Source organism: Carex rostrata, chromosome 14 (assembly GCF_964058835.1).
Source record: "Carex rostrata chromosome 14, lpCarRost1.2, whole genome shotgun sequence".
Classification (NCBI taxonomy): domain Eukaryota; kingdom Viridiplantae; phylum Streptophyta; class Magnoliopsida; order Poales; family Cyperaceae; genus Carex; species Carex rostrata.
The window spans coordinates 8,259,698-8,273,347 of NC_135931.1; the positions used below are offsets into that span (position 1 = coordinate 8,259,698).

Here is a 13,650-nt window from a genome sequence, read left to right on the forward strand (position 1 = left end):
ACGTTCGCTAGAGCAGGAGCAGTAGGCATAGAGGGAAAAAACCGATAAGAAAGTGTAAGAGAGATGGAGCTTATTGTATTTATCATTTCGAGGTGGGAGAGGGAGGGGAGCTTATCAATGGAAAAACGGAGGTGGAGGAGGAGGTGGGATGCGGAGGTGGGAGAGGGAGGTAGAGGCGGAGGTGAGGTGAGGTGAAGGTGAGAGAGGGAGGTGGGAGGCGGAGGTGGGAGAGGGAGGCGGAGGCGGAGGTGAGAGAAGAAGATGGAGGTGAAAGAGGAAAATAGAGGTGGAAGAGAAAGAGAGAAAGAGGAAAGAAATAAAGATTGTTAGAAATAATAGTTATAGTTATAGTTAAAATAGAAAGTTAGTTGGGAGATGAAATGGGGGATGGATAGGTGGGGGATATTATAATTACCCAAGAAAAAAACCCTAGATCTCTAAAATCCCCGTTCTTCTCCCCTACTGTTCACCGCACCTCACCTCCGACTGCCCACGCCGACGGTTGCAATGGCGCTATAGACCCGCTCGCCTCGCTCATCCGCCGTTGCTCTCTCCACCACCGACCCGTGATGAGGTGCTCTTAGCCGCTCTCGACTCTCTTCCTTCTAACAGGCCAGGCCCAGTGAATAAAAAAGAAGCCTAACAACAACAAATACAACAAAAAGAAGTCTCATTCGGCCTCGCAAGTGCCATAGAAAAAGTAGCACCAGTTGGATAGAGGAGGCAAGAGCGGGAGTACTCTAATTAAGAGTCGGACAGAGGTAACTCTGACAGTGCTCCGCCAGTGGAATTGGACATGTATAAGAATGAGAACAACAAGGAGCGATTGGAAGAGAACTGAGTTGGAGCGGGAGATCATCCTAGCTGAGAGGAACTAAAACAATTGAAAAAAATGACAGTGCTCCCCGCCACCGCTATATGGCTAGAAATGTGACCTAGTCACAGGAACTAGAGCATCAACTTTAATTCAATTTCATTATTTTATAATTTCTTTAGGATATTAGATTTCGACTCTCTTCTAGATGTTATAACTGCTTTGCATTTTGAATAGAAAAGAAGTTGCTGCACCGATGATATTTTTTCCTTTTTTCTGATTTAGATAAATATACCTAGCTACTTTAATGTTACATTAAATATGAATACTTCTCGGATTACATGTTAATATCATTAATCTTCAAAAAGATATTTGTAACAAAATACATTTATCTAACAATATGTTGATAAAAATATTTTACAATGTAAATATTCGTATATCAATGCACAAGTGTGAATACTTTTCATATTACATATTAATACAATCAAGCGCCAACCAGAGTCCTTTGTAAAAAAAATATTAAATTAAGATACTTTACAGCGTAACAATTCATACTTCAGTTATAAGTATGAATATTTTTCTCGGTACCTATCAATATGTTCAAGCACTAAACAAATTAATTGATTTAAGTTATTTTACAACATAACAATTCACACTTCAATGCATAAGTATGAATACTTGATATGTTATATATTTGTTTAGAAATGCAAATATCATATGTAAAGAATTCATATTTCAGTTATAAGTATGAATATTTTATTCAATACCTATTAATACATTCAAGCACATAATAGATTAACTGATTTACTAATTTAAGTTATTTTACATCATAAGAATTCACACTTCAATATGTAAGTGTGAATACTTGAAATTTTAGATATTAATATTTTTGTAAAAACTACCGTGCTGGTGATTGTGCGGTGGTGGTCGCCCCAAGGTAGTTAATTCAGAAGCACATTTAGGAATTTTTAGGAATATTTTACAACATAAAAATTCACACTTTAATGTGTAAGTACGAATACTTGATATTTTAAAAATGAACGTTTACAACAATTACAACGCTGACACTTGAGATGGTAATTACACATCCATTTGTCCTTGGTTTTTTGTGTGTGGTCCCTATCGTGGTCGCTTTCAAGCGACGTTTGCGGCCCCCAGGTCTATAGTGGTCTCCCAGGTAGTTAATGCTAAAGACACGTCTGTGGGTTTCTCATAAATACTTTACAACATAAATATTCACACTTTACTGAGTAAGTATAAATACTCGGCATTTTAGAAAATAATACTTGACATGTTAGAAATGAATACTTGACAATGTATGAGTATTTGCACACCAAGGTATGAATACTTTAATGATGAATGACTCAAAAGTACTTTATCATGGATCTCATTTGAAAGAGAAAATTACGTAGAAGATATTTGTGGTTTTAGATTCGCAAGATTCCTCACAGATTGTTAGAAATATTGACGAGATTAAACGGACAAAAAAAATCTATTTCTAAAAACGTGTAAAAGATGGGTGTATAAAAGAAAGTTGATGTCCAATTTTTTTTGTTTTAATACTTAATGCCTTAGGTATGAATACTTAACATATTATATGGTAATACTTGTGTGTATAAGTATCCATACATGCGCGCACCAGTTGTAAATTTTTTCAAATGTAAGTGGTCCCCTAAGTAGTTAGTAGTCCTCCAATGTAGTTAGTGGTCTCCATTGTACTTTATACATCAATTAGTTAGGGGAACGTTTAGAGAACTGAAGTAGGGGGACTGTTAGTCGATCCCAAAAGTTGTTGCCAACAACTTTGGTTTCTTCTTTAGTCATTTTTTTCATAAATCCCAATTATGGACTTCCATCTTAAATTTTAAAAGTGACGAGAAATCAGTTCAAATGTGTAATTTAAGAAGCTCAAATAAAAAAATTGTGTTAATTTATCTACTAAGATAATTTTGAAGTAAATCTACTCGGCAATTAATTATGAGATAAGGTCAAAATTCTGCCGTACTTAATCAAAATAATAGATGCGCAGAAATATATTTTTCTCTAGTTTCCTACAACCAGTTGCAAATAATTAATTAGTAAATCGGTAGCTTGTTGCACTAGTTTCTTTTCAATCATAAATATAAAATAGAAATGTACAAGAACTTAAAAATAAAATAGATAGAGCCGGGTCTTACTACATAATTGCTCAATTAAAGGTACGTCTTAACTAAATAATAGATAACCTAGAATATATATATAGAGAGAGAGAGAAATGGGCTATGGTGCATTGCAATGTATGGAGGGGTTTGTGCATTGGATCATAAATCTAAAATTCAAAATCCAAATGGCCGATCCGAACCGTACATCTTGTTCTCCATATTAATATGTGCTTGGAGACCAAATTTTACATTTTTCTGAATCTTTTTACTATTTATTAAGTATTTTACAAAATTGTTGATCCAACGGTGACTTAACAAAACAGTAAAATCAGCAGCCACCATTGGATCAACAATTTTGTAAAATACTTAATAAATAGTAAAAAAAATTCAGAAAAATGTAAAATTTGGTCTCCAAGCACATATTAATATGGAGAACAAGATGAACAGTTTGGATCGGTCATTTGGATTTTAATTTTATATTTATAGTCAAATGCACAAACCCCTCCATGCATTGCAATGCACCATAGCCCATCTCTATATATATAAAATAAATTAAGAATAATATAAAATAACATTGGCACAGTTTTGTTACATCCTTTCAAATATCAAAATTGCATATTTTCTTTTTCAATAATTTCAATTGTCTTTTCCTTCGGATTAACCAACCGTTGTCTTTTTTTATTAAATCTATCTCCTCACTGATATGGTCCCGCTATCTTCCATACTAAATATAAATGCTTATATATCTGTGTTGTTCTAGCTTCCTTTCTTCTTCTTTTTATTACTTGAACTTGTCCTCAGGATTTGTCTCGAAATAAAAATCAGCTATTAAATAAATATTAAATATTTGAAATGAAAAAATCTACGAACTATTATATTATGAACAAATAAATTTTATATGTGTCTAATTAGAAACGGAGTCAAACTTTTAAGCTGTAGTAGTAAAGTATGAATGAGAGTCAATCATGTTAAATTTTCATGATGTGAAAGGATATCAATTTTACACTATTCATAGCATTTTACTCTAAACTATATAGAAAATAAAGTATAAGTACAAAATAAAAATAAAAGATCAATTGACTTTCATTCTCTGAAAAAAGATCTAGCATGTTAAAAAAAAAGAGATAAATTGAATAATCACGAATTCTGAGAATTTCTATTTTCACAACATTCGTAGTTTTGAAACTATAGTCACAAATTAGATGTCTGCAATTTCAAACTCCAAACGCATTCTCTGTTTTTTGGAGATATCACCGCTTTTTTTAATCAAATGAGAACTGGGCGTTCTTAAATTCACCAAAGTTCTTTATAAATTCAACTCTAAAAACGATTGAAACATCATAAATGAACCACTAAAATTAATATATAAGTTTTTTTTTAACTAAACTCTAAAATTAACTTATAAACCTTCATATATAAAAAAAAGTTTGAATAAAAAAATTGGATAAGATCAGGGATGGACTTGAACATGGACGTTGGGTGCCTCTTTCTGTTTTCAGCAAAGTACAAACCAAAAATATTTATATTATAAATGATAAGACAATTAGGTACGAAATGAGAAAATTATTCTTTAGATTGTATTAGCACTCCTTGAAAGTAAAATATACCATTGGGATTTCTCCGATATTGACCTTGTAAAATATGTGAGAAATGGATACAAAGTCAATGCCATTTTTCAACCATTCCTTATCGTTACCATTTTTTAGCATAAAATCAGCGTGTCAATATCGCTGTTTTTGCATAATTCCTTGGCTTTGGGGATTAATTTAATTGGAAAATAATGGTGATGTCCCTTTTGCTTCTCCTCCAAAGAAATTCCCTTTCGTTGATTTGTATGTTATTATTTTGAATGAAACAGGAGAATTGACAAGGATAGACCAATTCCTTGGGTAAATAGCCGAATACAATTTCTAGTCGTTGACGGTAAATGTATGAATAAATTTTGTTGAGGGGAAGCATTCTAGTATGAACTTTTGAAGGATTGTATTTGTAAAAATACTTAAATTTATAGTTGGGCCAAAATATGGCCCGTAATGGCCCATTTTATTTTTCTAAGGCTGATAAAGTGCACCTAAACCTAATGATTCACATTCCAAACTAGACTTGTTTAAAACAAGGTATTCTTGGGCGATTGCTTGGGCCCTCAGAATTTCATAATGCTATGATGGTTATTGAACTAAAGTATTTTGTACTGGTTGGTTCTGGAATGTATGTTTTTTGTTGAGAGCAACTTTAGCAAACAAAAATACTCCCTGTTAGAAAGATCATCTCTTGGTACAAATTCATATAGCGTAAACTCCATGTAACTCGAGAGTATTTTCTAATTAGCTATATCCTATACAGAGAATGAATAAAATATAAACGGCTCATTTCCAAAAGACCACAAAATAAAAGGCAGAGATGTAGAGTGACAACTGATTTAAAATTTCTCTGCAACAGAACCCAAATTTTTAGGTAAATTAAAACCTCACCAAGGATTTGAGACACTGGTGTCCAAAAGCTCACTTTTTGGTTTCAAACAGGATGAAAATGAAATTAAGGCGTCCGTCAAACCGACCACTGATCCAAGTATATTACAAAACAAGTGGATAAACAGCTAAACCTAATTAAAGGTTGAGTTCATCAGAAATTCCTACTACAAACTAAGAGGACCCTAAATAACATTAAAATGAACAACACGTTTAACTAACAGTTGTACCAACCCACAACAAGAAAGGACACAAAGTTCTAAGCAGCTGACCAACGTCCACTCTGCCCCCCAAAAAAGGAAGAAAAAAAAAACAGACCAAAAAAAAAGGAAAAGGAAAAATAACCCCTTCACAACATACTATCAGTGCGAGCCGGCAGCCTCCTAAAGAAATTGAGGGGTACAGACGGCAGCTTGCGGCGGAACCTTGGATGCCGCAAGACATAAAACCCAGCCAATAGCATAACAGCTTTAAAGGGTGTGACATAGAGCACAACAGCTGCTACCAAACAAAATGTCACAAAAATCGCTGTTGCACGCGGATCCCGCCAGCTGAGGAGGGACTGTAACCTCTCACCTTGGGTCGCAATGTCACCAACAACTGTCTGGACCCGACCCGCCACGCTCCTCAACCTGTCATACCTCATTCTGACAATGTCAGGTGACCGGCTGGTAGGGAAGGTATCAAACTCTTCATCCAACTCATCCGGATGCGCCGTCTCTGCATGCGACAAACGGGTATCCATGTGAGGTGGCTGTCTCGGTCGCCACCTGTAGTACCACACCCCGATTAGAAACAGGTACAGGAACACAGTTGGGAGGATAAGCTCTGGGTAAAGAACCAGAATAATGAATAGAAGGTGGATCAGGATAGTTGTCAATGGGTTGCGCCACTGACAGATCTGATCAAACCACTTGCCAACAGCTAGTAAAGGGCTCAAGACACCCATTATACGAAAGAAATTCGCCTTTGACTTGCGCATACTCCACATGTGAGAGTCGACATCTAACATGTACTCTACCACCTCCTTCCGTAAAGGCGGTTCAGCCCTGCCGAGCCGCATTGAGACGATTTGGATGGCCTGGTGCCTCAAATTATCAAGCTGCATTACCGACAAGGGGTACAGGTAGTGCATTTTTGGTAAAAGAGGCTGAGAATATAAATGCATCATGTTTAAGAGAGACGAGCATGTGAATCTAATAGCCAATTGCACCTCCCCCATTTTTTTTACACCTGATGGGAGGAGAACAATTAATGGGTAGGAATGGGTGTAGACCCGATCCGCCTCAAGTGTGGACAAACGGATTCGAACTTTCCCAATCCTGTTGTCCCTGGTATTGTTGCCACTGCTGTGAAGATGGCAGTTATCAAAGACACCAATTGTTACCACCGTACAAGGATCGTACACCTCCCAGGTGTACTGTTCATTCCACTTCGGGCTAAAACTATCAATAATGGTGCGAGTGCGAACCCACTTCTGTCCGTATTTTGCCACACAATAAGCATCAGTTGTATTTCTACCATCTTTGCTTTTCATCGGAAGTAATCCCTGCGCATTCAAAATGCCAAGTTCAAGTACACCGATGCTCTGTTTCCACAACTGACGAGCTGTTGGCCTAAGATCACTGCTATAATGGGTCGACTCATCTAGCACGTGATACCCACCTTCAAGACAGATTCTGATGTGGATTCGGCTCGAAAACTTAATCTCCTTCTTCTTCTGCTCACCATCAATTATTACATGCTTCTCCAAGTTGTACCAGCGTGTGCCTACTGGTTTATGATCCAACCTCCTGTCAACATTTGTTAAAGGTATCATTGCCTTGCCTAACACCTCGTCCTTGTTAGGAGCCACCCGGTCTTCTACACTTAAGATCAAATGCTCCTCAAATGGCTCCGCTGCCACAAACATTAAATCCTCATTCCATTGTGGGTTTATGCCGCGGGACATGGAAACCCGGGTCCGCAGAGCCTGGTTGCCAAGCATGGCCTTGACATACACCTCAGGGAAGCGGCTCTTGTCGGTCGGTATTAGATCTTGTGCTTCGATAATGTTGACACGTAAATACCAGAGTTTGGGGGTAAGGTAGACTTTAGAGCGAATGCTGGCAAGGCCATCACTTGGTACAGTGGCTGCATCAGAGTGCCATGCCTCGGGAAATGCCTCATCAGCCTGTGTACCCCACCAAACTGCTAGCATTAACTCACCTTTGACTTTGTCTCCCTTGCGGTCCTCAAGACGATACCTGTTGTATTGCACGATCCAGTTAGTTACACAAGTTGTCGTTGTAATTCCTTTTGACCAGTACTAGTCCTAACTATCCATTCACAAAGCCTCATGCTGGTGAGTGGTGACTAAAACCAGGCAAAGTTGAAAGCCATTATGACTGGTACAATGATACTGCAGTGGTATAATAGTAATCCTGACCATTTGGTATATGAAATCTGACCACTCTACACTAGTTCATGGGTAACTTCCAATGGCTAAATATGGTATGGTCTCTCGAGAAATACATTATGAAACTAGTATTCCACATCTTCATCCTCTTTCAGAGGGTATATGACATGTAAAACAAAGAGTAAATGCTAATCTGAATCTAAGCTAACCAAGGAGGTCCTTGAGCTTAACCTCAAAAACTGTCCGATCAGCTCTAAAATTCAAATGATGAATTCGAACTTTCAATATATTGATCTACTTGAGGAGCCAGGAATTAGTGTTCCCAAATTATTGTTTTTTCATATTCATTTTCTATGAAATGAGAAGGTCAAAAATGAATTATCTTGAGATGTCCATTTTTTATTCATTTTCATCCCCTTGATCTTATCGACAAAATCAAACACAAAAGGTAAAAATTTGCAATGTAACGACTTGGCTCGTGAAGTAGATCTAGATCAATGATCTGATTTGTTGTTTTAAGTAGATCCAACAGTTCTCGAGGTTAAGCACCCCCCCCCCCCCCAAAGGAACCTAAGCAATTACCAGCTTTTCTCTAAAATAAATGCAAATATAGCATGCATCATATACAAAGAAGTATGCCCCGCATCATCCTCTGTGGTATGTACAATTGTGTGCATCTCATAAAAGCACTCTCCAAAAATATAGTCAAGGTACTTGATAACTATATATCTCATGCACAAACCAAAGTACAGTCCTGATACCAAGTACATACCACTGGGGGGCCAAGGGGCTGTCAGGCGGAACCCGCTTCGGAATCTCCGATAGGTCAAAGAAAACACGGCCGATGAAGTCATCCTTCACTAAGTCCTTGTCTTTGACGGTGACCTCCACTGCTGAGGCTTGGATCCTATCCCTTGAAAAGGCAAAGACCTGGTTCCATTCAGGGTTTGACCTTTTCTCGAAATGGCGTGTTGTGCCCTTGTAGTTCCCCAGTTTCACCTACATTATTCCAAACCAAAATTAAGTAACAAATTGTAACAGAAAAGGCTTCAGTTAAGATATTTCAGCAAAGGATAGCTGCACCACTCAAATGGCAACAGTACAGATATCGCTGGTTGAGGACACTGATCAAACCCATTTTAATTATATAGGAGCAGAAGTATTTTTATTATTGAAACTTGATGCCTATTGACATACACTCAAAGTATATTGACATATTCTTTCAATCAACCTTTTACACAAGTAGGGTACAACAGAAAAGGAACTGTGTTTAAATCCAAACAATATGATCTGATTCATAACAAGCACTTCTTTCATGAAATAAAGTTCAAATCGATCCAGAATATGTTTAAACCCTGTTTCTGCAGTTTGCATTGGAGCAAACATACAAAATTCACAGTTCATGAGTAAACAAGATGGGCATTATGCACCCCTAAGTGTCGAACGACATGTCATGGCAAGCAGTGAACTTGAGGTTCAAGCAAACAAAAAAAAAAATACCTTGTCGAACAAAATCAGCAGACTCAGACATAAAACTGATAAATACAAAAATAAAAGAATACCTCGACATAGGGATCACAGCTGCCGGTGAGATCTTTGGCAGGCAGCTCCTTGGCCTTAACAACTCGAACATAGAGATACTGCATTTGCTCAACCAGGTCGTAGGTGGTGGTGAGTTTGTCCCCAGCAGACCCCACACCCCCCAGAGCAGGGTTCGTCTCCTTCAGTGTGAATTCCTCCGGCCGCCCCATCATCGGTGGCCTCTGCATCTTTCCCTTTCTTAATTTTTCTTTCTAACCTGCTCCAATAGCCACAATTTATGTATTACTTAGCAATAATATAACAATTTCCGCTGTATATGCTAGTATTTGTTGCATGCAGTGATGTTCACAAAAATACTACAACAACAACAACCAAGCCTTTAGTCCCAATCAAGTTGGGGTAGACTAGAAATGAAACCCAATCACAATCATAAAATACAGATAAGTAGTAATAAAGTAGTAATAAAAATAAAAATAATAAAAATAAAAGTGAAAGTGAAAGTGAAAGTGTGTTATATCATTATTCATAATGGCATTTTTATACTTTGTTCCATTGGAACAAATTCAGCCTGTAAGATAGAGAAAAAAGCATCACTTGAAATCAAATATCTGGTTGTTTCTTTCTCGTCCAATCTCTCTCTAGACTACTATGCAATTGCTTTATACATGTATACACTTAGTTACAGTTAATCCAGCCTTTAATCTCACAGACGCTAGAAGAATCTCAATCAAGGACTATAGAACCCAATGTAACAGTTCTTAGAATTGTCATATTAATATTATATTATACAGATGACAACAACCACATGAACTTCCATAAACATATAACAGGGACATTATAACAACCACATGAAAAGTTACAAAGAATGCCATTCAAATGACCCAATTAAAAATTTAAACAACGGCATTGACAAATAGGTTTAATGCTGGTAGGTACACAAGATCCTGACAGTCTGACACTAACACTCACCATCAAATTAGTGACAACTTCAAATAGAGAAAAAAAAAAATTAAAGAGCAGTACCATAAGGATAAGGAAATGTAAACAACGACCCAATTAAAACAGAACTATGATTGCTAAAGGTGCTTTTGTTGTGTTATGTAAATTGCAGCATGTCAGGGAGCAACATGGTTTGCACCTCACCAGTGATAGTTTCCCACACTACAGTCGCCAAACAAAAGCTAACGTCCTAGCTAGAACCAAACAATCAAACATTCTCCCTTTTCTTAGGTTAGTTATAAATCTATGCAAAATAACAGCATCATAAGTTGGATTTCAAGTTTTAAATCATGTAAAGGTCAGTTGAAATATTCATTTTTCCAGGACTTCATTAAAAACAACAAAAGAAAAAGGGTCCAAAATGAAAGAGAGAGAAGTACAAGGGTCCCAGCCAAACTTCAACATATCTAAACGTGATCTTATATTCTGCCATTATTGAAAATATTACTCTTCTTTACCAATGAAAATATAGGTTCTTCCCATATAACCCGCTTCAATATACCTTTTGCACATATGCCAACATGAAGTCGGTATTTGAATTATAAAGACTCACTTGTTTCCATATAAAAAGTTCAGAAGAGCAAAAATTTCTACATTCTGAAAGACTACAAGTGGTTCAAAAAATTATGTTGACGTTTAAGTGAATCTGTGTTTATAAATATAAATTTCCTTATTATATAGAGTAAATAGAAATTTAGACACCAATCATCCTTTTTTTTCCTTCTTCAAAACAATTTGGTCTTCTAATCTTCAAATTTTGCATACAAGGTCACAGAAGGAAATATATTAAGCTCGTGATTTACAATAAAAAAAAAATCCCAGTGCATTTATCTAACTTAACAAGTTCACTCTATTAGGCAAAGGGACCAAATAGAACTTAAAAAGCAAAGAACAGTCTGGGTTTCAGACCATGTCAGTTATAAGAACTTGTTTTTTTCTAGACCAAACAGAACATTATACAAAATAGAAGCCGTCACAAAAAAGAGCCATTTTACCATTAATACCACAAAAAGATCAGAGGATATGGATAGAAATATTAGTTAAAAACAATTTAAGTACCAGCATTGCACAGAGATAAGCATACGATATCTGACATTTAAAGGCTAAGAACAAAATTTCTCGACGAACTTGGATCTGGCTCAGAATAACTCCCAAAGAGTTAAAAGCAACCCGCAAAGGCATAGTCATACGAATTGAAAAGGGAGAAGAAAACTGGTATACCTTGTTAGATCGATTCCTGTCTAAATTTTTTCCTTTCTATTTCTTCGAGCTTTCTAGTGAACCGCCGCTTCCAGCGAAGAGACCATCAGTACACAGGAAATGGACAGAGGAAGAGCAAAAGATGGAGTGAGAACAGTGTGCGCACCAAACCCCAGAAAGTAATAAAATATAACCAGTACCTCTTTCAATATTTCGACTTTTAAAAAACTTTTGCCTTTTTTCTTTTCTTTTTCTTTCAAGTTTTAAATGTGTGAGCTTCTAAGAAACTGATTGGCAGGACCACAGGCAATTTCTACGCCAATTTACTAGAACTTACCGGAGGTTTATGGTTTATCTGATTACGAAAATGATTTGTTCCGCTGGCGAAATCTTTGTCCGCCGGTCCGGTGTGGTCTGAATTTCTGAGTATCCCTCATGTACCGGTTTAATATTAACAGTTACAAATTAAGTTTTTGACTTGACATGATATTTTTTGTTACAATTAAAAGAATAGAGATTATCTGACAATGTTATATATATATATATATGCTCAAATAACAACCGTGTTTTTTCCAAAAATAAATAAAAATCAACGTGCCATGACATGATTAATTAGCTGGTACTTTAATTTTTGTGAGTTAATTGCATTAATATTGTTCAATGGAGAGAGAAACATCAAACAATAACAGATAGGAAAAAAATAATGCAGTCCAATCAAATTGTGTTTTTCCCATCAAATAACAAAGAGATGGAAACAAAAGTGGGAATATACAAATTTTGAGGTGCTACTGCTAGGTCAATAACTCAATATCTTGTCAACGAAACTAACTAATTATTGTGTGAAAGGATATGGTGTAAATTCATGCGATGGCGGTAACCGAGAAGATCGTAGAAGACCGTGGTCCGGTCATGTCGCATACTCGCATGTGCGTGGGACCCATGGCAGCCGGACCTTTCCGAACCAGGTTCAAACCGTACAAAATACAGATGTATATCTGAATTCTGAAGTGATGATCTATCTTCCCTAGTTAATGCATCACGGTGCCCGGTTTCTCGCATTCCTATCTGTTTATTTGATTCCAGCAATCAAAGAGCGCTTGCAAGTCTATCGTAACTCGTGACGACATTTTGAAAAAAAAAAAAAAATAGCAAGATAAATAAAATGCCGACATTAATGAGAAATTATTCAATTTTTTTTTTCTTCCTCCGTATTTTTATTTTTAAACTGTAATTATTTAAATTTTAAAATTCAAATGTCAAAACAAAATAGCTAAATATGACCTATATTTTTTGTTTTGAATTTTGTATTAAGAGTTTTTAATAATAAAATGTTTGAATAATTTTTAATGTTTATTTTCGACTTACTAATTTATATAAAATTAAAATCAAAATAAGATATATGTGTGCTGGAAGAAAAAGTATTATATATCATAAATTTTAGAATTTTAATTATTAGAAAAAAAAAATAAAGGTACAAGTTATTGGTGATTCTCATCTCTTTCTCCAAATTTCACTCACCTTCTATAATAAGGGGGAAGTGCCGAAATTTATATTAATATTAAAAAAAAAATCAAAATTTAAACCTAGTTAACAAGATTTCGAAAACTGCTCAAATTACAGAGGGGAAGTGCCGAAATTGTTATTAATATTAAAAAAAAAATCAAAATTTAAACCTAGTTGACAAGATTTCGAAAACTGCTCAAATTACATATTTATTTTTTAGTTTTAGATCGTAAAGTTGTATATTTATTTTTCAGTTTTGAAATTTCATAACCGGATTTGGTTTTGGTTTTGAAATTCCAAAATCAGAAAATATTTTAATTTTTTTTTTCTTGAGAAAGTAGAATGCCTACAACTCGATATCTCATTATTTTATTGTATTTTTGTCCTTGTTTTCTCACAGGTAAATGATTTATTTGGAATTTGGATACCGTCTCTATTGGCATAATGATAGACCCTGGCTGTATGTGGGACCCAGCACTCTCCTGTTAATTAAACAAAAATTCATAATGGAGAAATAAATTTCCGATTTTACAGCCTAAAACCGGTAAATAAATTTTTTATTTTATGGTATAAAATCGGGAAATA

General features: G+C 35.7%; 1 protein-coding gene across 1 annotated transcript; it reads right to left on the reverse strand.

Annotated features, from left to right (window-relative positions):
* Positions 1 to 5,460: 5,460 nt before the first annotated feature.
* Positions 5,461 to 11,735, reverse strand: LOC144564960 (FT-interacting protein 7). Its single transcript, XM_078314567.1, has 4 exons — positions 11,584 to 11,735; positions 9,384 to 9,619; positions 8,594 to 8,820; positions 5,461 to 7,669 (listed from the first exon to the last, which is right to left on the reverse strand). The coding sequence occupies exons 2-4, from the start codon at positions 9,588 to 9,590 to the stop codon at positions 5,773 to 5,775; spliced, it is 2,331 nt and encodes a 776-aa protein (XP_078170693.1). The 5' UTR covers positions 9,591 to 9,619; positions 11,584 to 11,735; the 3' UTR covers positions 5,461 to 5,772.
* Positions 11,736 to 13,650: the final 1,915 nt, after the last annotated feature.